This window comes from Abramis brama (genome assembly GCF_963993115.1).
Source record: "Abramis brama genome assembly, chromosome: 4".
Taxonomy (NCBI): Eukaryota; Metazoa; Chordata; class Actinopteri; order Cypriniformes; family Leuciscidae; genus Abramis; species Abramis brama.
In genome coordinates this window covers 48,101,198-48,128,501 of record NC_139966.1, presented here as the reverse complement: position 1 = coordinate 48,128,501, position 27,304 = coordinate 48,101,198, and the positions used below count along the sequence as shown (strand labels likewise).

The 27,304-nt window shown below is 35.5% G+C and overlaps 2 protein-coding genes across 5 annotated transcripts; one reads left to right on the top strand and one right to left on the bottom strand.

The window, feature by feature from the left end:
• Nucleotides 1-323: 323 nt before the first annotated feature.
• On the top strand, nt 324-3,519 carry LOC311082201 (EF-hand calcium-binding domain-containing protein 4A-like; the record flags this gene model as incomplete). The annotated part of the gene is made up of 6 exons (XM_084112938.1): nt 324-605; nt 1,339-1,448; nt 1,568-1,709; nt 1,808-1,954; nt 2,451-2,541; nt 3,484-3,519. Exons 2-6 carry the CDS (start codon nt 1,424-1,426, stop codon nt 3,517-3,519), a joined length of 441 nt encoding a protein of 146 aa, XP_083969064.1. The 5' UTR covers nt 324-605; nt 1,339-1,423.
• Nucleotides 3,520-13,594: 10,075 nt separating this feature from the next.
• Nucleotides 13,595-22,119, bottom strand: LOC311080694 (scavenger receptor cysteine-rich type 1 protein M130-like). 4 transcript variants are annotated; one of them, XM_084110784.1, is made up of 18 exons: nt 21,847-22,119; nt 21,421-21,735; nt 20,672-20,989; nt 20,226-20,549; nt 20,044-20,127; nt 19,635-19,952; nt 17,560-17,850; nt 17,368-17,445; nt 16,879-17,193; nt 16,566-16,775; nt 16,384-16,467; nt 15,797-15,856; nt 15,573-15,629; nt 15,374-15,448; nt 15,176-15,238; nt 14,987-15,043; nt 14,157-14,219; nt 13,595-14,075 (listed from the first exon to the last, which is right to left on the bottom strand). In XM_084110784.1, exons 1-18 carry the CDS (start codon nt 21,902-21,904, stop codon nt 13,996-13,998), a joined length of 2,850 nt encoding a protein of 949 aa, XP_083966910.1. In that variant the 5' UTR covers nt 21,905-22,119; the 3' UTR covers nt 13,595-13,995. The 4 variants fall into 4 exon arrangements, with proteins under 4 accessions (XP_083966910.1, XP_083966909.1, XP_083966912.1 ...); XM_084110783.1 differs by having other exon boundaries at nt 21,832-21,974; XM_084110786.1 differs by lacking the exon at nt 14,987-15,043.
• Nucleotides 22,120-27,304: the final 5,185 nt, after the last annotated feature.

Below are 27,304 nucleotides of genomic sequence, written 5' to 3'. Positions count from 1 at the left end.
GGCTACTTGATACCCCCTCATTCAAACCTTTGCAAGATCAACTTGAGTTGAGATCAAACAGGAAATTTCACCACTCTTCCTGTTCCCCCTTGACATTGTGGTGGTGGGACATCAACGTAAAGTGACAGGTCTGTGCTCACCAATAACGTCAGCAGTGATGATGACTAAGACTAATCTGCATTTCACTTCTCAAAGTCTTAACATTCCTAAAGACGAAAAGGATTGTTGATGTGTTGCACTCTCTCTGTTTCTTTCAGCTGGGACCCACAGCAGGCATTCAGTACAAGACAATAAATGATGTTTCCTGAATTAATCAGCATAATTCCCTGTATTGGATCTAGCTTTGGATTGTACATGATCCTGAACTGTTGAAAGACGGTCAAGGTAACAGCGCTGGAATCATGTCAGAGATCGGACACGTTAGAGACACACGGGTCACCAGCAGTGGCTCAGACCAGGATGAGAAGCAGCCGAAACCGCAGCCAAGGAAAAGTGTGAAGAAGAACGCAGGATGGGGACACATTGCTATGTTGGACAAAATAGAGGACTTCTTTCAGATCTGTGACAGCGAGGGAAAAGGCTTCATCACACGCACTGATATGAGGGTAAAGTAGGGGTCCTTAACTTGATAGGTCCTTCACCACTTGATATTTTCATTCTTTCATTATCATTATTTACAACAATTTTTTTACATCTGCCATGGTTTTGGTATAACTCTACAGCTCTGTATTCAAATGATGTTTTTGTATTTTTTAGCTTTCTATGGCCACAATTTTTATTTTTTATTAAAATATTAAGGGTGCTTATTTTTCTGTTACAGTTCAGGCAAGAAAAGAGGAGCAGAGGACCTAAATGTCAGCAGTCTTTTATTTAAAAAAATGAAAACAAAGATAATCCAAAACACTGGAATTGTAGGAATAGATAAATGTAACAGTTTCAGCTTTTACTCAAAGACAACACAGGAAAAATTAACTGAAACATTCTGAGAGCTTAAATACACAGGCTAAATTAGGAACCAACAAGACACAGGTGAACATAATCAATTAACCAATGAGTAACCATAGTAACAAAGGACAAGCAAACAGGAGCTAAACACAGGAAGGAAACACAGAAACCAAAGGAAACACAACATAAGAGTCCATACACAGAACATAACCATAACAGTTGCATTATTTTCCCTCCTGTTTAAAAGGATTTGTTATTTACAATGTTCTAGTACAAAGGGTTTGGATGTTAGGCTATCAGAATATCTAGATGGCTGAAAATAGTGATAATGATGTCATTTTTCCATCTGTTTCTTGAGTATTTAATCATACCATCATTCTCTCTATCCTCGAGGCTACACAAAGAATTGCCACTCACTGCTGAGGAACTCGAGAACGTTTTTGACTCACTAGATCTTGACAAAAATGGATACCTGACCATGGGAGAGTTTTCCTCCGGATTCAGTGAGTTTATGATCATCTCCTTCCAGTCAAGAGGATCTATTTAAAAATCATTTGTTATCTGGTACATATTTATAGCACAGCAAATTACACACTTTTACAAGGTGTATCTGTAACCTCAGGTAACTTTCTTTATGGACGAAGAGTTTCCAAAACAGAGAAACTAATGAATACACCCTCTCAGAGCTCAGGCGATGAAGATGATGAAGAGAGACATTTTAGCGTGTTGATGGAGAGCTTGGGTGCTAGCAATGTGTTTGAGGAGTCAGTACTGATGTTTTACACTTGACATTACTTTGCCATTAAAATAAAACATTAGCTTTATATTGCTACAAGCAGTAACGGTTCTCTCTTCAATTCAGCCCGAGTGAGGTTCGCAGCCTGTGGACTCGGCTCAGGAAGGATGAGCCTCACCTCTTGTCCAACTTTGAAGAGTTCCTGGCCCGTGTCACATATCAAATCAAAGAGGCACAACAAGAGAGGAAGGAGATGGAGAGCACCCTCAGAAGGTGACATGATGATTCTTTATGCAACATGAAATGAGAATGAATTTAGAGCAGTGCCATCTAAAGTCGTCCATGTTTAAGAGCCAATAATCTGCTTTGTTTTCTTAATTTCCTCCCATGTTACTTGTGAATAATCCCCGTTTAGAGGCTTAATGTAATTCCCAATAGAATGCTGTTTTATCCCAGTCCAGTGACCACCAAGCTGAGGAGTTACCCAGGTTTTTACAGTACTTCTGGTGGGAATAAAATGTATTTTGATCAAATCTAGGCCAGAATGATGTGATTTACAACATGCATTGTTTAAAGATACACATTAAATCTTATGATCCTATAATTATTACCTAACTGGATGTGCAGGTCTGAGCCAGTGTTTTGGAATGTAAATACTGTGAGAATTTGGAAAAAATTATATAATATGAAAGACTTGTTTGTGGTTTATCTTTTTATTGTATTAGGCTAAATGCATGTTTTAACATTGAACGCCATTGTCATTGCACAGGAAAGCAGCCACACATGACAACGAAATTCGCAGATTATATGAGGAAATGGAGCAACAGATCATTAATGAAAAAGATCAAGCAATTCTGAAGGTAAAACATTCTTTTGAACTGTTGCATGTGCTTTTACACTATACAGTTGAGAATATTTTTTTAAACAAGAAATTAATCATTTTATTCAGCAAGGATGCATTAAATTAATCAAACGTGTCAGTAAAGATATTTGAATTTTCTAGAATTATGATTTTTTTTTACCAGTTTCCACAAAAATATTAAGCAACACAACTGTTTTCAACATTGATAATAATAAGAGATGTTTCTTGAGCAGCAAATCAGCATATTAGAATGATTTCTGAAGGATCACGTGACACTGAAGACAATTCAGCTTCATAAATTTCAGTTATTTCGAATTGTAATAATATTGAAATTGACTAGTATGTTACAGTTTTTCCGAATTGCTAAAACACATTTCTTGAAACAATCACTCACTTTCTCAAAACCTTAAACACAAAACCAAATTTTCAAACCACATTCACAGAACTTCTGACTCTTCTGGCAAAATCAAACAATTGCCTCAAAACCATTTGATCTGTTCTCAAACTCAAACAATGCTCTCAGATCACACACACAGCGAGTCAAAATTATAAACACTACAGATAATTTATTACACACTACATCAAAAAATGGAGAACACAGAATCCAAAGCATGCAGTTACAGAAAAAACAAAGTAAACAAATTTTGCAATTACGTAAAAAAGTATATAATGACAACTTATTGGAGTCTTTATGTAGGCCTATCGAATGTCTGTATATTCACCACTTGCATACTGTGAAAATACAGTGACCCAACTGCAAAAAAGGTTACAGTAAAAAACTCTAAATGAAAAGCATGTTACAGTAAAGTACACTCAGAAGAGTCGTGCAACTGCAGAATCAAGGTCAGTGAGAGAGATTTTATTCTGCTTCAGCATCATGTCTTCATGTTGGTCCGGCCGGAGGAGTTTCTCCACATCTCAGACAATGTCATCTCTGCAGGCGAAGGGAAAAACCCTAAAGAAGATCCAGCCTTGACAACATTCTCCACACCTTGCTCTTCCTCGTCCTCATCCTCTTCCTGCTTGTTCACCTCCTCTTCCTCGTCCTCATCCTTCTCTCCCTCTTATATTGTTTCCATCCATTGTTGGTATCAACATTCAGTGCAACATTTTGAGTAAATTTTGGGACTCTGAACTGACTTGTATTATGTACAGTTGGTTTGGTCACATCATTAGAAATAAGTGTGAACAATTTTGAGTCGTTGTGTGTAAATGATGACAACTGTGTTGCAGTTGTGTTTAACTTTCGCCTACCTGTGTTTAGCATTTTTAAACGTAAGTGCATCACAGTGCAAAATGTGTTTTAGGGAGTGAGAATGTGTTTAGAGTTCTGAAAAAAGAGTGCATGAGATTTGCAAACAGTGTTTTAACTACCTGAACTTGTTTAATGTTTTACAGAAAGAGTGATTTATTCCACAAATTGGTTTAGACTATTGAGAATTTAGTTCAGAGAATGGGGTTTAGTGTTTTAGCAATTCAGAAAAACTGTAATACATATATTTATATATATTTGTTTTATTTTTATTGATATAAAACAATAGGCCACAATCCAATACTAAAATGTCATAAAAGCAGTAAGCAAAGTTTCATTACAGAACATTTTCAAATAACATCAAATCTGAGATTTCACACAGAAATATCACTCTTGACTCTTGAATGTTCAGATGTCTTGAACCGAGTTAGTGGGTGTGGCCATTCAGTCATACGGCCCCTCCCCCACATCATCATAATCTGTTATTAAAAACAAAATCTTAAATTATTTAACATTATTCTTAAATGAAAAAGTTAAATGTCAGTCTATACACATGGAAAAATATAATAACAATAATATTAGAATATACAGAGAACAGAAATGTTACAATAACTTACCTAACAGTTTCTCATATCTTCAGTGACACTCATCACATCATCATACTCCTCCTGAACTCCCTCTGATCAACATTAATAACATATAAATGTCACACTAGTTCATAAAACACTTTATCTCATTTAATGGATAATTTTTCCTTAATCTGATTACACAGATTATTACACCCATTTTAAAACACTTTTTTTTTCCCGCCACATTTTCAAAGGATCCCTTCATCTCCATAGGTGGTAGATCATGAAATCTGATTGTATGACTAGAAAAAACATATGACGGAGCTGATCTCATCTTGTTAAATAAGATCTGTAATAATCTAATTCACACGAATCCGTCAAAAGAGAAAAATAAGATATGTGAATGCTAACACAAGGGAAAATAACACCAATGTAGACACATTGTCGCCAGGTATGTGTGTGTGTGTGTGTGTGTGTGTGTGTGTGTGTGTGTGTGTGTTTAAAATCCATAAAAACTCATTGCTCTAAACTTTTAAATATAACTTTGTCGGTACCAACACATAACATAAGTTTATTTAGTAGATTTCATACAGGGTAGTCGGTACTTTACATAGAAAAAAAAAAAAGTGCACAAATAATCAGAAATAAAAACAAGTGGTATTAAAACATTTATAAATGTGGGGGAAGAGCTGGAGGGTAAAAAAAAAAAAAAAAAAAAAAAAAAAACTCTTTTGACTTTCTCAGTTTGTGTAAATCTACTTATGGGTCAGAGTATTCATTTTTCCCACGTTAATTTACCAGTACAATTATATGGTTTTGTTTTATTAATACAGTATATACTTTTTCTTTTTCTTTTCTAAAATCTTATCTGATCTAATAAAAAATATACAAAACAAACTAAATATTTTCTAAATAAAATACAATTAAACTCATTTTGAGTTTTGACTACAAACACATGAAAACACGGCTATATAACATAGTTCAAAACAAATAAATATTTATTAATTTCTGAACATTGACTCTCAACTGTTAAATAACATCTAGGAGATTAAAACATGTTCAGATTTGTCTTATTTTAAATAAACACAAAAATAGAGATGAAAATTAGCTTAAGTAAGAAATTTACCTTTGCTATGGTTTAATAAAATGTCTATGGATATCTTCCAGAAAAGAAAAAAAAAAGAAAAAAAAATGGCGGAATTTTTCTATATGATGTTGATATGGCAACTAGTACACAAAGTTTCGTCATCCAAGCATGTGCTTAAGTATTTAAAACAAACGTGTTACAACTAACATCAGCGTTAGGATGTCCACCGTGCACCCCTATATTAAAAAGGCCTGATCTAAATGATACAGATATAATTTGAAATAGTGTAAAATGAACTGAAGTAGTACAAATAAATAAGAAATGTTGTTAGCGTACATCTTATTTTACACACTTTTCGATTAGCTATCTACCTTTAATCTATCATCAACCTCTTATCTTTTGTTAGTGTATGTGTGCGTGTGCGTGTGTGAGTGAGTGTGTGTGTGTGTGTGTGTGTGCGTGTGTGTGTGTGTGGTAGTGATGCGATAACACCTTTGTAGACATTCTGTCACCAAGTGGACGTGTGTGTGTGTGTGTGTGTGTGGTAGTGATGCGATAACATCTTTGTAGACATTCTGTCACCAAGTGGACGTGTGTGTGTGTGTGTGTGTGTGTGTGTGTGTGTGTGTGTGTGTGGTTACTGTATAATGATGCATGTCCGTGAAAGGTTTTACAGCGTATTCAATTGTAGACTATCATTTTTTGATTATATGTTATAAGTTATTGTATCATACGATTTGTTGCACAAAGAAAATGAAAGATATTTATCAATTAGGATGGAAATACATCTTCACATTCATTTGTAATAAAACTGTGTGTCCTGTTTTATTATTACTTGTCATAACATTGTTCTAGATTTTGTTTTGATTATTGGATTTATTTCATTGCTGTTTTAACATTTTACAAAACGAATGAAACACTATAAGACTGATGTATTTTAACACAATGAAATTACAGTCTTCTTTAATAAATAACAATGATCATCACCCTGAATACGTTTTTATTTATTATTATTTTTTATTATTATTATTATTTTACATTGAACAAAACAAAAATGCTCTGATTGTCTTAGATAGATATCTTCTGCTACAATTCACATAAAACATCACAAGTACCTGGTGAAAGTAAAATGTAAAATTTTGTTCAAAATGTCATAGGGCTTATAGGGTGACAATTTGCTAAGGTAAAATAAAAATCGTTCAAGCGTACTCCGAGTCGTAGTGTGGATTGCTTGGTTCTTAAATCTGATTCATACAATGAAAATACATTGATTATGATTTTGAGACTATGTTTTGAAAAAGATAGACATATTGCCAGCTATGTATGTGCAACACTAGGAAGATATGTGTTTATTAAAAATTCTATACCCTCATCTGTTTTGTAACTTTACAGGTAGGTTATATTAAAAAAGGCGTTAGTTACTTCAGACGTGGATTTATTTCATAACACCTTGTCCAACCACATTTCAAGAAAATATCAATAATAGTTAGAATATATTTAATACTTATGTTCTCTTTAGAGAATGCATGTACGAGGTCAGATCTGATTGGAATTACCGATCCTTTCCATAACCCACAACACAATTCATTTTTTATATTTTACCGGTGCTGAGCAGCCAATCACTTACGTCTTTATCAGATAATCTTACACCATATTCCTGTAACACAGTCTGTTTTAATCTATCTTTATAAGCACCAGAATTCGCTGGGTCGTAATATATATATTTTTTTCATTAGTTCTACCATGTAGATGCTATGAGATTTCAATCAATAAGAATCATGTTACAAAGTTGTACATTATTTTTATTTCAGAATATAAAAGTCACAAACATTTTTTATTTCACAATATAAAAGTCACAAACATTTTTTTCACTACATAAAAGTTACAAAACATTTCCAAACAACAAAAATGTTTTTTCTTTTATTAGAATGTAAGTAGAAAATTAAAAACATGTATAATGTGAATTATATCACACAAACAAAAAAATTAAATTTCACAGACATTTCAAAATTCTTCTCTATGATGTATTCACCTAAAATATAAAATCATTTTACAAACATTTTTAATCATTTTACAAAACACTCAAGGACATATTTATACATGCATTTTTAAAAAGTAGGTTACATTGACAAATTATATAGTCTATTATCCACGCAAAAATTAAATTTCCAGAATGATACCCAAAATAGCCTTGATAATCCCTAAAATATAAAATCATTTTTACAAACACTCAAGGACAAATTATATATTGTCCAAACAAAGGTAAATTTAAACATGCATTTTTAAAAAAGTAGGTTACATTGACAAATTATATAGTCTATTATCCACACAAAAAAATTAAAAATTCCAGAATGACAGCCAAAATAGTCTTGATAATCCTATGGCCTGTGAATCCCGAGGCATCCGTCCACCTCATCGACAGTTGTGTCGTGGGCCTCGCTCACTGGGCCAGATGTTGTAACTCCGTACTTTCTGAGGAAAGCCAAATTGTGATATCCGAGATCAGTACAGAATGTATTTAACCAATCGATGCTTTTCTGAGGAAATCCATTTGCAGCATCCGGTAATCCTTTTGGTATGTATCCGTCAGTAGCTCCCAGGGGTTGGAATGATGATGAAGAAGAGTCAGTTCCTTGAGTCACGATGCGTTTGAATGAATCGGCTAGTCCAAAGAGTAGTTTCTTAATGTTTGTAGATTGTGGGTGGGGTTATATGGGAGCCACGCCTACACGGGACTTCCCACTCGGGGTGGAAGAGCTTCACTTTAATGTTGGTATAACGCTCGTACGCGCTTGTCCACTGGAAAAACTGATTGATCTTGGAAAAAATCTCAGCCATCACCGGTAGATCTTTCCATTGGAACATGAATTTCAGATCATATAATTTTAAATGATCTTTTTCAGATATCGGCCATGTGTATTCTGGGTACGCTCCAAAATCGCTGCACAGAATGTAGATGTAGTCGTCCGGGTGTTTATTTATCTGGTCCGCCAAAATTCGGTATCTTGTACCCATGGTTAATCCAGCCCACTCACCAATAAAAAGAGGTGTGTCCTTACCTTCCTGTAAATCCGGCCATACTTTTGAATAGAATAAAATCCAATTTCTTTCAGTGAATTTTAATGCCGGATCATCCGTGGAATTTGTGGTGAATCGCTCAATGTTATCCACGTTAAAAAATCTGACTTCTCTGTTGATTTTGTCATAATCATATGTACACGCACGTCCTTCGGACAAGTGAAAGCTATATTTCACAGAATCAGCCGGCTCGTAAAGAAATCGCGTTAAGCAAGGTCCATGCGTTTCTCGTTTTTTTCGTGGAGCTAAAGTCAAATCCTCCAGAGCATCGGTAATCCTTCTCTCTGGAGTTTTTGGGGGTGCAGCCGTTGCCATCGTAGATGATCTGATTTGTAAAAACCACAAGTATCTCTTGACTCTTGTTGTGTTTGTGTTCCTTTTTAAACTCTGTCACACTGAGGGAGAGGTAATCCAGGTGAGTGATGTCATTTTACGGACGTCCTTAAATCGCGGTTGACCTCTCAGCTTTGAGAGGTGTGTTAGTGGGAGGAGTCTGAACCCCATCTTGGACCTCTAATGTATATATCATTTCGTCTCAGACACAGTGCTGAACGGTCACTTTTCACAATGGAGTCTGTTTGTTGTCTCCCCTAATGATTTGGTCTTTTGAATCTTACACAAATGTTTTGGACGTGTGTGATTCCCGTATAAAGATTATGTTTTAAAGTTAGTACGGCTTTACAAGGCCATGGTACTTACGGTGTGACAAATATGTTGATGTGTAAAAAATACACCCAAAGATTTAAGCACAACTATTTACACACACGCTAAGTAGAAGTATAACTAATATACTGTAGATTGTGAACATTCCATTATCTGTTTATCCAGGGGCCTGAGACTATCCTTAGTTCATATGTTTCTTTAATTTGTGCAGGATGTTGAAATGTTAGTTAAAAGGGTATACTTCCATAATATTTTCTTTTAGTAAAGTGTATCACCAAGCACCAAGTTCTGCGTTCGTGGGTATGATCTCACAAAGATTACATAAATATTAGGCTACTTTTTCTCGAACACGATATGTATGGACTATGTCTTGTTATCTAGGCTTAACACATCAAACAATATTAGGCTAGAAAGATCTAATACTGGATTAATAACTAAATTAAATAAAACGCACAAAATTTAAACATTGTTTTGATTATTGGATTTTTTACCAACGCAGACTTGGCTTCACAGATCGGATTTCACATTCATGTTATGCTTTCCTGCGCATGGATGTTTTGTGGACAGTGAAGGATATATTTTAGCTAAGAACTAAACAAAAGTTTATAGTGAATTGTAATGTTAAAAAGTTTTGCTTAAAAACTATTCGTTTTACGTATTTTTTAACTGATGTTGTTCGATATGTTAAATGCTCACGTTTGAAACATTGTTCAGATAACGTTGTAAAACGTACGGATACTAAACCATTGCATTTTAACTTTATACATACATTTTTGTAAAAAAGTTTTTAAATGATTGTGGAAAACAAAACTCTTCTTTAATTAAAAACAACTCACTGATCTGCTACCCAATACATAGTTGGCTTGGGAGGGATCTTGATGTGGGAGGGGTCTTGGTGTGGGAGGTGTCTAGGGGTGGGAGGGGTCTAGGGTGGGAGTGGTCTACCTGTGGCTACTGGGCAGATATCACAGAGGTCAGTCTAACTTTTGGGATGTAACCGTGTGGACGTGTTTCATTGAGCTCCTCACAAGACTTTGTGACTTTTGGAAATAAAATCTCTAAACCTATGGATCCGGATATACCCTTAATGTTGGATAAACCTTTGGTCTTGGATATACCTTTTGGATATATATTTGGATATACCTCTGGTCATGGATATATCCTTGTTGTTGGATAAACCTTTGGTCTTGGATATACATTTCATGTGGAATATACACTTGTTCTTCTTTCAACAAATGGCATGTAAAAAGCATAAGACTTTTTAACAATGTTTTAAACTAGTTTGTGTTTTATGTAACAGTTTTACAAATACTGTGTGGATGGATGCACTTACTTTTCTGTAAATTATTGATTTTTAACATCTTAAAATAACACTAACTCATTTTTAAATAACTGTTTTTAGAGAAAAATGATCTTTTTGTAAATGAAAAAAGTTGTTTTAATGTTTTAACATCTTGAAATAACACTAACTCATTTTTAAATAACTGTTTTTAGAGAAAAATGATCTTTTTGTAAATGAAAAAAGTTGTTTTAATGTTTTAACATCTTGAAATAGCACTAACTCATTTTTTAATAAGTCTTTTTAGAGAAAAATGATCTTTTTGTAAATGAAAAAAGTTGTTTTAATGTTTTAACATCTTGAAATAGCACTAACTCATTTTTAAATAACTGTTTTTAGAGAAAAATGATATTTTTGTAAATGAAAAAAGTTGTTTTAATGTTTTAACATCTTGAAATAGCACTAACTCATTTTTAAATAACTGTTTTTAGAGAAAAATTATATTTTGTAAATGAAAAAAAGTTGTTTTAATGTTTTAACATCTTGAAATAACACTAACTCATTTTTTAATAACTCTTTTTAGAGAAAAAATTAATTTTAACTTATTTCATTAATGTTTTAAAAGTGATGGACACTATGGACACTAATAATGAAATTACATCTGTCTTCTTTGATAAATAAAAAACAGTGATCTCATCTCTGATTATGTCTTTATTGTACATTTCTTAAAAAGTTTTAATATACATCGTCATAATGTTATTTGTTAAACAATATGATGTTTAAACATTATTGTAACCGGATAAATCTTTGGAGATAATAAGAGTTTTGGTTCTCTTTCAGCAACTGAAATTGTAAAAGCGTAAGACTTTTTAACAATGTTTTTAAACTAGTTTGTGTTTTATGTAGCAGTTTTACAAATACTGTGTGGATGGATACATTTACTTTTCTGTAAATTATCGATTTTTTAACATCTTAAAATAACACTAACTCATTTTTAATAACTCTTTTAGAGAAAAAATGCAATTTTAACTTTTTTATTAATGTTTTAACATTTTACAAATGTATTTTAACGTTATATGTTTTATACACCTTTAAACACTGTAATTGTGAAAGAACAACTTTTCTTCAAATGTATTAGAAAATAGAACTATTTGCATGATATAATTTTAATACATGTTGTTTTAACGTTTTAATGTGGATCGTGGGAAAAATTTCCCACTGTCACATGACATGTCCAGAAGTGGGGTGGGTGGGGGTGTTTGTGGGGAAGGGTACCGCGGGAAAATTCTCACGGTCACGTGGTCTGTCCGGAGGTGGGTGGGTGGGAGGTAGAAGGGGGCGGGGCAAGCGTGGGAATATTCCCACGGTCAAAAAGGGGTCGGGGCTAGGCGTGGGAAACTTTTTATAGGGGGGCAATAAAACTGTCAGTTTGATGGATGCCGCCCTATAACCTCTCTCTGATAGAGGGGTGACAGTCACTCATACAGGAAACTGATTTCAGGAAACATTCCAGTTTATTTACAGCATCAAAGCACAGCATTTGCAGATATACAAATACAAACACTGATAACTAACTGCTTCATGTTTCTCACTTTGGGTCCATGAAAATATTAAATAGAAATATTAGTTGGATACAAACAGAAATCAAATGTGCTGTTTTAAAGATTATTTTTAACTACTATAATATATCCAGAAGTAGCCTATATTAGCAATGCTTGTCATACTCTTCAAGTGCACAGTAAATGTTATTTCACAAAAGAGTGTAAGGAAAAGAGAATTTTGTTTAAAAATATTATAATGATTTTAAAAAGACAAAAAAAAAAAAAAAAAAAAAAAAATACATATGCCTTTCCCCAGTTCATCATTTAGGTATACTCGACCAAGTTTGCAGCTTCACTTGTGTGTTTAATACTGCAATACCGATCTATTCCTATGGGTGGCAGTAAAATGACTATGAGATGTTTCTGGTGGTGAACATCGCAGGACTCGTTATCTGGGACAGGAGCCCCAGTTGTTGTGTGTCAGTACAATTTTACTCAAGTTTACAAACCTTTGACTGCAGTATATTAACAGATTATTATTTACCCTAACAATTTCAAGAATTATGTCATATTTCCAGTCTACTGTTTAGAATCACAACTAGTGATTCCCCAAATGAATAGTTTGAGTCGGTTCTTCTCACTGAATTGTTAAAACTTGCGCACTGAATTTTTGGAGCACTGAATCATTGGAGATATTTTGTAACACGGAGAACAAATTCAGCGCTCCGTGAAGTGTGTCTTCTTTATAGCTACAACAATCAACTGAAACGAAACCTACAACCACATCGTTTGTCAGAAATCAAGAAGCTCATAAGTTCAAAATCTGCATGTGCAGCTTTGAATGACTCGGTTCTGCAGGTAAGGACAATTTTTAACCAAAATAATACTAAAAGTACCAAAAAGTAGAATGACATTACCATGCTTTCATTATTGGCTGCAACACTGGAGTATAGATGAAATTGCTGTGATGGCTCACAAAGGTACTGCATTTTTTTCGGTTTGTAGTTTTTGACGATGCATGGGCTGCACGGGGTCCTAATGTTCTGTTGTTGAGCATTAATAACTCATAATATAGTGGTAAAGTTATTATAAAGTGATTCATATGGTTTATAGAGAATAAATACACATTTTAAACGTGTTACGGATTGTTGACTTACACATAGCCCTATATAGCCTAAAGCAAACAAATGTGTGTGTCTGTGTGCACTGACTACTTGGATAAGTTCATGCTGATTCCGAGTATGGGTTACATACGTTGCCTTAACATGTCACTTTCACTTTGTTGAGCAGTCGTTGCCTAATAGTTAGAGAGTCAGACAGGTAACCCAAAAGGTTGTGGGTTCGATTCTCAATACCGACAGGAAACGAGTGATGTGTCCTTGAGCAAAACACCTAAACCTCAATCACTCCCCAGGTGTCACAGCAAAAAGATTCCCACTGCTCCGAGTGTGTGTCCACGGTTTGCAGCGTGTGTTCATTACTGCTAATGTGTGTGCACTAACTTGGAGGCAAAATTGAGATTATGGGTTACCTTCACATTTCACATTCATCTACAGCCTGAGAATGGATTTAAAAGTAAAATGACAAGTGATATGCATATTTATTATGGTTAAAACACACCTGACCACATAAAATAATAATATTTGATACAGATCAATTCTTTAACAGGTTTATTATAAAAGTTATTTAATGCATCCAAAATAAATGCAAATGTTTTTTTTGTGTTCTGCATTTTTCACTCATAAAAAGTACAGTAGGCCTACATGCTGTCACCATGGTGAGGCTGTTACATCACATTTTTTGTTGGTAATTTAGCAGAAAAGGCACTGTTGTTTGTATTATTACTAATAACAAGGCCATAATAAACAATACAAAATCTCACAGAGGCATATCAATTTAAATACAAAAAACAAAACAAAAAAACAAACATAAAAACCTTAGATTTGATATATCAATAGCAATTTCACTCAAACTTTTAAGTTTTCAAATTTCTTGAACCGGCGCGGTCATTGAGCCGAATGGCCCTCCTTCTTTTTTTGACTCCTCCTCCACATCATCATAATCTGTTATTAAAAACAAAATCTTAATTCATGTTGTAATCAGATTCATATTTTAAATGAAGAACTATGAACTTAATAACTTACCTAACAGGTTTCTCACATCTTCACTCACACTCATCACATCATCATAGTCCTCCTGAACTCCCTCTGATCAAGAATGACATAAAAAACATCAGAATATAAAACACTTAAACTGCGTCCCAATTCAGACGCTGCATCATATGAAGGCCGACTGCGTCACCGTAGCGCGACGAAGACTGTCCAATTCAAAGCCTCCTTCAAATTGGGCCTCCAGATGTGCCTTTGTTTCCCGTGAAATGAAGAATACAACAGACGGATCCTCCGTGGCCTTGCCTACCCAGAATTCATTGCGTTCCGGTGACGACAGGAGTTTGTTTTTCGAAAACTGCCAAATTACACTTTTAAATGCAAGTATTGGGTTTCAGCTTACTCAAATATCTAATGATAGAAAAGTAAATCTTTCTAAAAAACTTTAAAGCGGTTCAAATGTTGACATATCTTACTAAGATGTGATTATATATAGTTTATACTCTTTATTATATATAGAAATGGACCATGGTGAACATATTTAGACAGTTTGTGAACCCTGTTTTGGTTTCGGACAGTTTAATATAACTTTCAAAAAAGTCCAGTACAAACGTTACTGCCGCTCATCATCGCTGTCACAGTTGCTAGGCGACAAGAACAATCCCACGTAGACCGTCCCATTTAACAACACTCGTTTTGACCTTCGGGCCTTCAAAGGATGCAGCCTCTGAATTGGGACACATCTTTATCTTATTTGAGTCCCTGAATCCCTTTTCCCTTTAAGTGTATTGATTACACAAAACTCATGTCTAATACTCATGTAAACATGTAAGGGTGATAATAAAATGTAGTTCTGTTCAACCCACCTATTTGCGAGCTCTGTCCATTAATGATGACATCGTCATAATTCTCTAGCATGTTAACTACACGTGCAAATATAAGCCCAAAAAGTTAAATATAAGCTAAAAAACATTAAGGCAGTCATTTTAAAATATTATCAGTTATGAGGTTTATTTTAAAGGAATATATTTTTTAAAAAATCAATAAAAAAACACCTTTTTTGATGAAAGAGTTCTGTCCACTGGTGATGACGTCATCATAGCTCTCAGGAGTGTCTTCTACAAAATCACACATTCATCACAAGCATTATTAATGACATTCAAAACTTTTTTTTTATTATCCGTTACTATACAGAAATAACTTTAATATACTGAAGTATTTCAATATGCTATTATAGAATAACAGAACGACACCTGTCTCACGATCTGGTTTCAGTCCATCAGTGATGACATCATCATAGTATCCCGGTGTGATTTCCTTCATCTCTTCTGCATCAACACAGAATATGTTTGGATACAAAAGCCAAAATATGTCCTTTTTGCAGGTCATGAGACCATTAAGTTATTAATCATCTGGTAATAAATCATGTGATCAATTAAAAAGGTCACTGACCTTTCAGGCCACTGTTGTTGGTGACATCATCATAATATACAGTCTTGAAATCTTTTGCTAAAATGGAGAACAGAATGTTAATATATAGACAAACAGCAGAATTTAAAGGGTATTGAGTCATTAGTCAAATATTTAATAGAATTTGTTAATTACATTTATTTATTTAGGTTGAATTCAATGAAAATTATTTTGAGTGGAATGAATATGCGCTTCTGCTGTCTAACCTGAGAGAAGCTCATCAGCATCTTCATACCCAGAATGCAGTTCTTCAGAGATGAGACTTCCTGTTAAAGGAGAGAAAAACAGTCAGGAACATGTCCATCATCACAAACAGACTGAATCTGAATTTCCATTGGATCATACAACTCTTTATTTTATTTTTTAACATTAGAGGCAGAAATCCCATGTTTTTTTCTGTTTGTTTTCTGTTAGGCCTATTAGCAAACACACATGTATCCTCACATGAACCCATTCCTCACTGCCTTCCAGAAATACACACAGGAAGAGACAAATACACACACACACACACGTACAAACATATGAACCGCTCCTTATTACCCACTAAAAATACATACAGGAAGAAACACACTCACTCACTCACTCACTCACACACACACACACACAACACACACACACACACACACACACACAACACACACACACATAAACATGCACCTGCAGCTCTGTGGTTTTCTGTGAGAAGGTTTAACAGGAGCCGGAGGTTTAACAGGACTAATAATAAATGAACATCAAGTGTCTGACAGACTCTCTTATTAATAATATTAAATAAGATTCACGGCTCATGTCTCACCTCTCTGAGTGAAGTGATTGTGTCTGTGATGAATCTCCTCATAAACGGCCTCAGTCGTCGTCCTGTGTCTCCTCTTAGAGAGAGCTGTGAGTGTAGACAGACAAACCTGCTGTCAGTTCACAACACATGACTGATCACACACTGAATAACACACAATATGACAGTCTCTGGATCTCTCCTACCTCTCCTCATCACTCTGTTCTGCTGAATCAGTATAAGCAGTGGCACTAAGAGCAGTAAGAGCAAAACTCCCAGTACAACCACAGGCACAGAGAGAGACACTGGAGGAGTTTGTGGAGGAGTGACTGATGTTGAGCGCACTGTCTGAGAAACTGGAGGAGAAGCTGATGTTGTTGTGGCAGGAGTAGTGGACACTGACAAATCTGTCAAATCTGTCAAAACAGACACAGACAGATTAAAAATCATGCAAATACACAGTTAGTAGCACTAAAATGATGTGAAAATGACTACTATTGCTCAGTGTTTTGCTCTGACTTGCACAGGTGAGTCCAGCGTGCTCTTTGTGGGAGCAGTCAGTGTGGTTCTTCAGGGAGAGAGGACAGTCCCACAGGTGAATCTCATTCCCTCTGCACTCGACTCTGTTCAGCCACACAACACCTTCACCAGCACCAAAGACTGAATTCCCATCAGCCCTCAGTGCTGCTCCACAACCCAGCTGCCTGCAGACCACCTGAGCATCGCTGATGTCCCACAGATCAGCACAGACTGAACCCCACACAGCGTTATGATACACCTCCAGCCTCCCAGAGCACCGGCCCGAACCTCCACTCAGTCTGAGAGGAACATGATCTAAATCACACACAGAAACATCACTGACCAGCAATACATTTACAATGCATTTTATGACTATTTAAAGTTGTGACAAATTATGAATGTGGAATGTGGATTCAGTGTACAAGTGCTCAGATATTAATAATTCAAGATGCTGTGAATAAAGAAAATACATCCTTATAATTATCTTACTTGAACACTGTCTCTGGTGAGGAGATTCTGAGGTAGAACATGTCAGACGACTCCGAGGAGATTCACGAGTCTGCTCCTCTAAAATTAAAACGTTAAAATTTAACTCAATACTGAATAGAAAAATTATAAATATTAATAATAATTATAATGAAACAAACATGACGTTTTTAAATCAGTTAAATATCTTCTTACCTGAGCAGGTGATCTCGGCCGCTTCACAGTCATTCTGTCCCCAGGGTGAAGATCGACACTGCCATAGAGTGGAATCATGAGGTCGACATTTAAAATAATCAAGCCAATTATGAGACTCCAGTCCCTCTGAATAACTGGGTTCACTGCCAGATCTTCCACAGTTCAGCTCTTGACAGATCAGACTCGCTGTGTCTCTGTCCATCTGGTTCCAGCACACATTACCCCAGGATCCATTGTAGAAAACCTCCACATTCCCTTCACAGCCCTCAGTTAACCTGATCTCTTTAAACTCTAGATGGAAAAGGATGAGATTGAGAATCAATGCATTTAAAACAATTAACTCTTTAATGTCTTCTCACTGTCTTTTTATAAGGAGGCATACAGTGAAATAATTGGTCTCAACTTTACATATATAAAATGGAGGACACTAAAACCAAAAATGTGGAAACATTCATGCATTAGTGTATACATATATAAAACACTAATTTTTTTTAAAATCGCTTGCACAACATTTCTGAAACTTATTTTTTTTAAACTTACAAAACCACAAAACATGAACACAAGAAGCAAAACATCACACATCTCTTGCAAAAGCAAACACTTCATTTAAATCTATATTACAGTTTTTTTTAATTGTTTTACACACTTTGTACTTGAGGCCCACTAAGCGTAACCATTCACTCATAAACCTAATCTTCAGACCAAGTCTGCAAAACTGCAAGCAGTCAATGTGAAAAATGTAAAACACAAAAAACTATTGTATCTTTAACTTGTTCAGTGCAGTGGAGTGTACAGGAGTTTATCACACTTACATGTATGTGCACAAATACTGTATATACAGTATGTATGCTCAATCGATAAACTTTACAGTTATTGAACTGACTTGAGCTGAATAATGACACTATTGGCTTGTTAGAGCTGCTTTACAGCAGAATTTTAATTTGTTACAATTGTGAACCTTCAGTGAAACAATCTGTATTATATAAAGCGCTACAGAAATAAATGTGAATTGACATATTCAGTATATATTTACAAAATAAACAGAAATCCAAGGGTCAAAAGTGTATTTCTTTCTCAAAAATTGAGTTTTGATTTCTAAGTGATCAAATTAGGTATATTTACACTATAAAAAGAAATGAAAGAGGGTAAAAATAATTTCTTTCTTTCTGAAAAACATTGCATTTTGAATCCAAAGTGATCAATTCATGTTTTCACACCTGATCATTGGGTGTAGGTAATCGGAAAATTATTGTACCATTTAAATGGCAGTGTTTTCTAAAATAACACAAGAAAAACACAAGTTTTGAATAATGAGAACTGTGTTAAGCATTTTGCAAAAAGTTTGTTTTACAAATGAGTGTAAAGCAGATAATGTGCTTGCAGTTTTGCACACTTGGTCTGAAGATTAGGTATATGAGTGAATGGTTTCTCTAAGTGGGCTCAAATACCACTTTTAGTGTGTAAGCAATTTAAAGCAAAACTGTAATACTAACCAGTAATGTGTTTCTTTATTTACACTTTGTCTTCTGATCCAGTCAGTAGTTGTAAGATTTATGGCTTTCATTCACTAAAAAGAACCAAACTATTAGAGTTATTTGTTCTGAAATCAGACTACATTTGTGGCGCTCTGTGTTTTACGAGTTCACACTTACAAATGATTAGATAGAGTAAAAGCGTATGTGTATTTGGCGTGCTGTCCGAGGGAGAGCTCTGAGCTCAGAATGTGTCCCGAACCCAGAATACTCTCCCCGTATCTCTGATTAGGATAGTAACCAAGTGTGAGGAGACCGAAAACACTGTCGAGGAACATAGGCGAGTCGGCTACGTATTTATAGACCCCGTTTCATGCTGATTGGATAGATCATTTGAACGTGCTCCCCACGAACTTTGTTAATACAACATCAGTTAGTGCTGTAGATTCATAGTGTCGTGTTGCGGTGCAAGTAGTTTAGAAAACTCTGTCAGAGTATTTTTGTATATTTAACATGTATAAATACACTTGATCACATACATAGGTTATTGAAATTTTTTAAAATATCGTCAAGTTACTATTTAACTTATTGTTTGCTGTTTACCTGAGCACACGACTCCTACATCCTCCTTGTGTCGACAGTCATGTTTCCCCCAGCCTGGAGAAGAGCAGTTCCACAGGGACGTCTCATTCCCCTCACACTCCACCTCATCCAGCCATATGGGTCCAGAACCAGGACCAAACCAGGCTGGTACCTGCTGGTTACTGAGGGCCACTCCACACTGCAGCTGTCTGCACACCACATGAGCATCTTTAATATCCCAGGAGTCATCACACACTGTCCCCCATGAGCCGCTGTGAAAAACCTCCAGCCTCCCTGCACAGTCTCCCCCAGAACCCACCAGCCTGATGGACCCGCGACCTGATATTCAGAGAGAGAAAAACAGTGCTTGTACATGAACATTATTTATCATTAACAACTAAAGAATCTGCCTAGATGATGATTTTCTCACCAAAGTGTTTGATTGACAGCTGTTGTGTGGAGCTGCAGTTGAGAGTTTGTGGAGAGCTGCAGTTCCTCTGATGAGCTTCACTCCCTGGAGAGAATATTTATTAGTCATTCAGTATTTATCTAAAATGTACACTACATTTGAATCTGAAACCAATGACTTTATCACGGTGTGAATTTGCTCACCAGAGCAGACGACTCCAACATCTCGTCCATGAGAACATTCAGCTCGACTCCATGAAGAGACGGAACATTCTGAGAGTTTTGTTTCATTCCCGTCACAATCAAACACATCAGCCCAGATTTCACCACTTCCCTCTCCAAACCAGTCTGATCCCACAACAGACACAGCAATCCCACAATTCAGCTGTCTACAGAGGACACTGGCAGCTCTCATATCCCAGCATGCATCACACACTGTGCCCCATTTACTGAGGAACCGAAGCTCCACTCTTCCAGAACAAGAGTCTGAGCCGTTTATTCCATTGACCAGTCTGAGATCAGTGTAACCTGTGAAGAGAGCTGGCAGCTTATTTAAACATGAAACTAGAGTCAAGATAATTGAGCAAAACAAACAGCAGTATATAATGTATGTAATTTATCTAATCAGATGCCAAATGTTTATACTTAACCAGAACAAATCACTCCCACATCATTGTCATGAGAACAGCTGTGTATCTGTGAAGATGATCGTGAACAGTCGTCTATTTGAGACTCATTTCCTTTGCACTGAATCTCCTCTGACCAAACTCGACCCTTTCCTTTTCCAAAAGCATCTTCTCCCAGCACCTGTACAGGAGCCCCACAGTCCAGCTCTCTACACACAACCTCTGCATCCTGCTGGTCAAAGGCAGCGTCACACACTGAACCCCATCCTTCTGTACGAAACATCTCCACTCTCCCAGAGCACAGGTGAAACCCGTCCACAAGTCGAAGTCGTTGCTCTGAGTCTTTGAATTATAAAGACAGATCATTAATTAAACAAATTTATTCACCTGGAACACTAGAAAAATCTTAATTAAATTTTGACATTTTGTATTTCATTAATTCACTTAATCTGCACTTATTTTTTCTGTAATTTTATCTTTCATCTGTAATTTTATAATCTTCATTCAATAAAGAATGTAAATAAGATTGTCAAATCAGACTGTGAATAATAAAAAAGACATTACATATTTAGTGGGGATTCTCAGCATCATATTTTATTATAAGAAAATAAGGAATGGGGATAAATATAATATCATGAACAAAATAATTAAACAGATTGCATGTTTCATAAGATTGACACTGATGAAGTTTGTCCTCACCAGCATACAGAAACATTATATTGCTTGAGTGAGAATTATGAAAGAGTTATATGATAAGTTGAGGGGAAGCTTACCTGAACAGACGACACCAGCATCTTGACCATGATTACAGTACTGTGCATATTGGCTATCTGATCTACAGTCTTTCAGTGCAGTCTCTGATCCACTACAGTATACATGAGACATTGAAATTGGTCCTGATCCTTGTCCAAAATGAGCTTCATGTGTTGCTTTTACAGCCGTCCCACAGTCCAGCTCTCTACACACCACTGCAGCATCAGCAATATCCCAGCCAACTGCACACACTGTTCCCCACTGACCATCATGAAGAACCTCCACTCTTCCAGCACAGGGATTATTGCCATTCACCAACCTCACACTCACACTGTCTACACATGAGCGACAGGGAGACAACTAGTAAATATACCAATGTAAGTGTAACATTATATGTAAATGATTTCAGCTCATATGAAAGAATAAAGTACCTTTTATGTACCTACCAGAGGTGCTGAGTTTTACCATATAGCACAGAAACATCAGCATCAGACAGCTCTTCATCTTCTGCTCGACACACACTCGTCAGCTCAGAATGCAGCACAAGTTTCTCCTCTGCTCCCTCAAACACACTGAAGAAACTGGCTCCTGTCAGTCCCCTAAAGAGAGAGAGACTCTCACAGCTGCCAATGACACTCACTGTTACCTTATTAGACACAACAGAGGAAATCATCAAACACAATCACTGACAAATCACACAGCAGCATTTTTATTTTCTCCATATATATCAATAAAGTGTGAGCGCTGATGAGCGGGACTCCTCCTCCAGTGTGAAGAGACACTTCACAGAGGATATAATCATATCTTTCATAAGTCAGGATGGAGATAAAGTCACACTAAACTTACAGGAGATTGATAGAGAAACACTGCAGGTTATATTCAGCATCAAAGCCTGTCACTGCACACAGGAGATACAAGACTGGTGACTGATTTTTGTAAGTCTGATCACTTCAAACACTTGTGACTTAGTAGAAAATATTTTTTTTATGAATTATTTGAATGAATGTAAAATTTTAATCTCATTGTTTCTGGATAAATTATGCATAATATTACTAAATGTGGATTTTACTGCTTTGTTCTTTTATTCTAAAAATACAATTGTATTACACCATACAACAACTATATTGTTGCTAAGCTATTCAGATGTGTTTTTATTAAATAAATTAAATATTATCTACATAAATAGGTAAACCTATTTAAAAAAATAAAAATAACAGCAATGAATGTGTTTAATGCTGTATTTGTCCAGTAGATGGCAGCAAAACACCTCTTACTGTAAAGACTATAGTGTTGCACATGAGGGAGAGTGAATCAATGGTTTTTCTTCACTTATATCAACATTTAGTAACTTGTTTCATGTAGTAGAGCTCATTTCACTGCACATTGATTTTTACACTTTATCTGCTGTTGTGCCATTCCACCGAATGGGTGACATTTGCTTGTTTGCTTGTTGTAACTTCAAAATTAAACTTTATTTTTTTATCTTTTTTCAACACTGAATCTAATACTACACATATTTAACTCCAGCAACTTTATTTTTCATAAATCTCAGGCAACATTTTTTACAAAGTTTCTAAGCAGAAGATGGACGCATGTTTTCTCAGTCCTGTTGCCGAAACTCATGTGCCGTTTAAAAGCATGTCAGTTAATTCCTTTGTTTTCCCCACAGTTAAGTGTTTATTTTAAAGAAATTGTTTGTTATATGTTCATGATATTTGTGACAACAACAAAAAAATCCACTATATTAAGGCAAGGTGTATTTTAATACAAAACACAAAGCCATTTTTTCATTTTAAAGAAGACCGAAGCCTCAAGTTATATATTTTTTTAATAATTTAATTTATTAAACAATTCTATAAATGATGGACCAAACAAAACTGATAAAAACAGTGATTTACCTTTATTTTTTTAGAAAAAGAAAAAAACAGAAATGAACACTAACAGGAATGAGTGTCCATATGTGTGTGCATGAGAGAGAGTGTACATGACTGTGTGTGCATGTGTGTGTATGAGAGAGTGTACATGACTGTGTGTGCATGAGATTTCTGTGTTGTGATGTACTATGTGCTAGTACTTCACAGTGAAGGAGGTGGAAAGAGAAAGAAGGAGAGAGAGGAGAAGAGAGAGGGAGAGAGAGAGAGAGTGTGAAGTTAAGACAGAAAGGAGGGAAAGATGGTTGCGGTGTGTTTCGCTCTTTCCCTCGCAGGATGCCATGGGTGTGTGTTTCTGACACCTGAATAGTTTGGGTTCTCTCAATCTTCTACAAAATACAAGAAAGACAAAGACAAAAAGTTTAAGTCACTTCATGGCGGACTGGCTTCCTGGAAGCATGATATTCACATTGTAAAACTAATACTAATGTCTACCATTTAAAAAAATACAACCTTAAAACTCATACTTCAGGTGAATAGTATTATATATCAACTAATATTTACAATATTAAATCAACAAAACAGAGGACTCTGCTCACTCCTGTTACTTTAACTTACTCCTGTTATTTTTCACATGAGTAACAGGACTGAAATTAACAGGATTAAGTTTTTAAGCAAAAAAGTTATCAAATACATGACATATGGCAACACAGCATACATGCTAATAGCATGAGGACACTGAGCAAATTCTAGTGACTTACCAAAAGTTAATATTTTTAAAATAAATAAATAACATCTAAGAAATAATTTAGGTAACAGGACAGTACGTTGAGATTGACCTTCTCAGTCATATTTACAATTTCATCAAATATACATAAATTAAAATAAAACAGGGGGGTAACAGGACTGAGTGAAAACATGACTAAAATGTGCATTTTATCTAAAATATTAGATAAAATATTTTTTTCTCATAAAAAAAAAAAAACGTTTTAAAGCGTAGATTGTATATGATTGTAGAGTCACACAACAATGCAAAAAAAACGATTTCTGAAGGATTTTAATCATTATTTCACGGTAAAGTTTAGAGATAGAGAGTGTGGACAACTAATGCTATTTTTTTAGTGTTCTAGGTAGTTTTATGAATGTTTTTAATTATTCATTTTAAATTTGCAGTTAGCTTAATGTGCGGGACACTTTGCTTAATAATAAAATATATTTTAGAGTTAATTTTCATACATTTTTATACATATAATGTCGTGGGGACAGAAATGTGGAAGTTATTATTCGGTGGAATGCAGCCTAGCCTAGACCCTAGAGTGACCGAATGTAGGCCGTATTCACTCGCTTTAGCGGGATTTTAATTGGTTCTTGCTTAAATAAAACTACTTGATACCCCCTCATTCAAACCTTAGCCAGTTCAACTGGAGTTGAGATCAAACAGGAAATTTCACCACAGAAACCTCTTCCTGTTCCCCCTTGACATTGTGGTGGTGGGACATCAACGTAAAGTTACAGTTCTGCTCACCAATAACGTCAGCAGTGGCAGCGATGATGACTAAGACTAATCTGCATTTCACTTCTCAAAGTCTTAACATTCCTAAAGACGAAAAGGATTGTTGATGTGTTGCACTCTCTCTGTTTCTTTCAGCTGGGACCCACAGCAGGCATTCAGTACAAGACAATAAATGATGTTTCCTGAATTAATCAGCATAATTCCCTGTATTGGATCTAGCTTTGGATTGTACATGATCCTGACCTGTTGAAGGACGGTCAAGGTAAGCAGCGCTGGAATCATGTCAGAGATCGGACACGTTAGAGACACACGGGTCACCAGCAGTGGCTCAGACCAGGATGAGAAGCAGCCGAAACCGCAGCCAAGGAAAAGTGTGAAGAAGAACGCACACTTCATCACACGCACTGATATGAGGGTAAAGTAGGGGTCCTTAACTTTACAGGTCCTTCACAATATTTTTATTCTTTCATGATTATTACATTATTTATTTTTACACTTGCCATGGTTTTGGAATAATACAGCTCTTTATTCAAATTATGTGTATTTATTTATTTAATTTTTTAGCTTTGTATGGCCATCAAAGTTTTTTTATATTTATTAAAATGCTTAGGGTGCATATAACATATTGCTGTTACAGTTCAGGCAAATAAAGAGTATTAGAGAACCTAAATTGTAGCAGTCTTACTTTTATTTACAAAAATGAAAACAAAGATAATCCAAAACACTGGAATCATAGGAATAGATAAACATAACAGTTTCTGGTTTTATTCAAAGACAACACATGAAAAATGAACCACACCAATCTGAGAGCTTAAATACACAGGCTAAATGAGGAACCAAACAAGACACAGGTGAACATAATCAATTAACCAATGAGTAACCATAGTAACAAAGGACAAGCAAACAGGAGCTAAACACAGGAAGGAAACACAACATAAGAGTCCACAAACAACATTTTTAGGACTATTTAAAAGGATTTGTTATTTATAATGTTCTATTAGTACAAAATAGGCAAATCAGAATATCTAGATGGCAGAAAATAGTGTTAATGATGTCATGTTTCCATCTGTTTCTTGAGTATTTACAGTTTTTCTGAATTGCTAAAACACATTTCTTGAAACCATCACTCACTTTCTCAAAACCTTAAACACAAAACCATGTTTTCAAACCACATTCACAGAACTTCTGACTCTTCTGGCAAAATCAAACAATTGCCTCAAAACCATTTTATCTGTTCTCAAAATCAAACAATGCTCTCAGATCACACACACAGCGAGTCAAAATTATAAACACTACAGATCATTCATTAGACATACATCAAAAAATGGAGAACACAGAATCCAAAGCATGCAGTTACAGAAAAAAAGTAAAACAAAGTAAATCAATTTTGCAATTACATAAAAAAGGAGACAGGAAAGGCCTCACTGTAGGCCTATCGAATGTCTGTATATTCACCACTTGCATACTGTGAAAATACAGTGACACAACTGCAAAAGCCAAAAAGGTTACAGTAAGAAACTCTAAATGAAAAGCATGTCACAGTAAAGTACACTCAGAAGAGTTGTGCAACTGCAGAATCAAGGTCAGTGAGAGAGATTTTATTCTGCTTCAGCATCATGTCTTCATGTTGGTCCGGCCGGAGGAGTTTCTCCACATCTCAGACAATGTCATCTCTGCAGGAGAAGGGAAAAACCCTAAAGCAGATCCAGCCTTGACAACATTCTCCACACCTTGCTCTTCCTCGTCCTCATCCTCTTCCTGCTTGTTCACCTCCTCTTACTCATCCTCATCCTTCTCTCCCTCTTATATTGTTTCCATCCATTGTTGGTATCAACATTCAGTGCAACATTTTGAGTAAATTTTGGGACTCTGAACTGACTTGTATTATGTACAATTGGTTTGGTCAGAAATAAGTGTGAACAATGAGTCGTTGTGTGTAAACGATGACAACTGTGTTGCAGTTGTGTTTAACTTTCGCCTACCTGTGTTTAGCATTTTGAAACATAAGTGCAATACAGTGCAAAATGTGTTTTAGGGAGTGAGAATGTGTTTAGAGTTTTGAAAAAAGAGTGCATGAGATTTGCAAACTGTGTTTTAACTACCTGAACTTGTTTAATGTTTTACAGTAAGAGTGATTTATTCCACAAATTGGTTTAGACTATTGAGAATTTGGTTCAGAGAATGGGGTTTAGTGTTTTAGCAATTCAGAAAAACTAATACATATATTTATATATATTTGTTTTATTTTTATTGATATAAAACAAATAGGCCAAAATCCACTAAAATGTCATAAAAGCAGTAAGCAAAGTTTCATTACAGAAAATTTTCAAATAACATCAAACCTGAGATTTCACACAGAAATATCACTCGTGACTCTTGAATGTTCAGATGTCTTGAACTGAGGCAGTGGGTGTGGCCATTCAGTCATACAGCCCCTCCCCCTTTAATTGAGGCAGTGGGTGTGGCCATTCAGTCATACGGCCCCTCCCCCTTTGATTGAGGCAGTGGGTGTGGCCATTC

Bases quoted from the DNA above. Each gene is read 5' to 3' on its own strand.
- LOC311080694 (XM_084110783.1), bottom strand. From the start codon at position 21,904: ATGAAGAGCTGTCTGATGCTGATGTTTCTGTGCTATATGGTAAAACTC. The intron at 17,851-19,634 runs GTAAACAGCAAA...TTTTCCATCTAG, and splicing joins TGTAGGAGTCGTGTGCTCAG to AGTTTAAAGAGATCAGGTTA. The intron at 15,449-15,572 runs GTCAGTGACCTT...GTGTTGATGCAG, and splicing joins CAACAACAGTGGCCTGAAAG to AAGAGATGAAGGAAATCACA.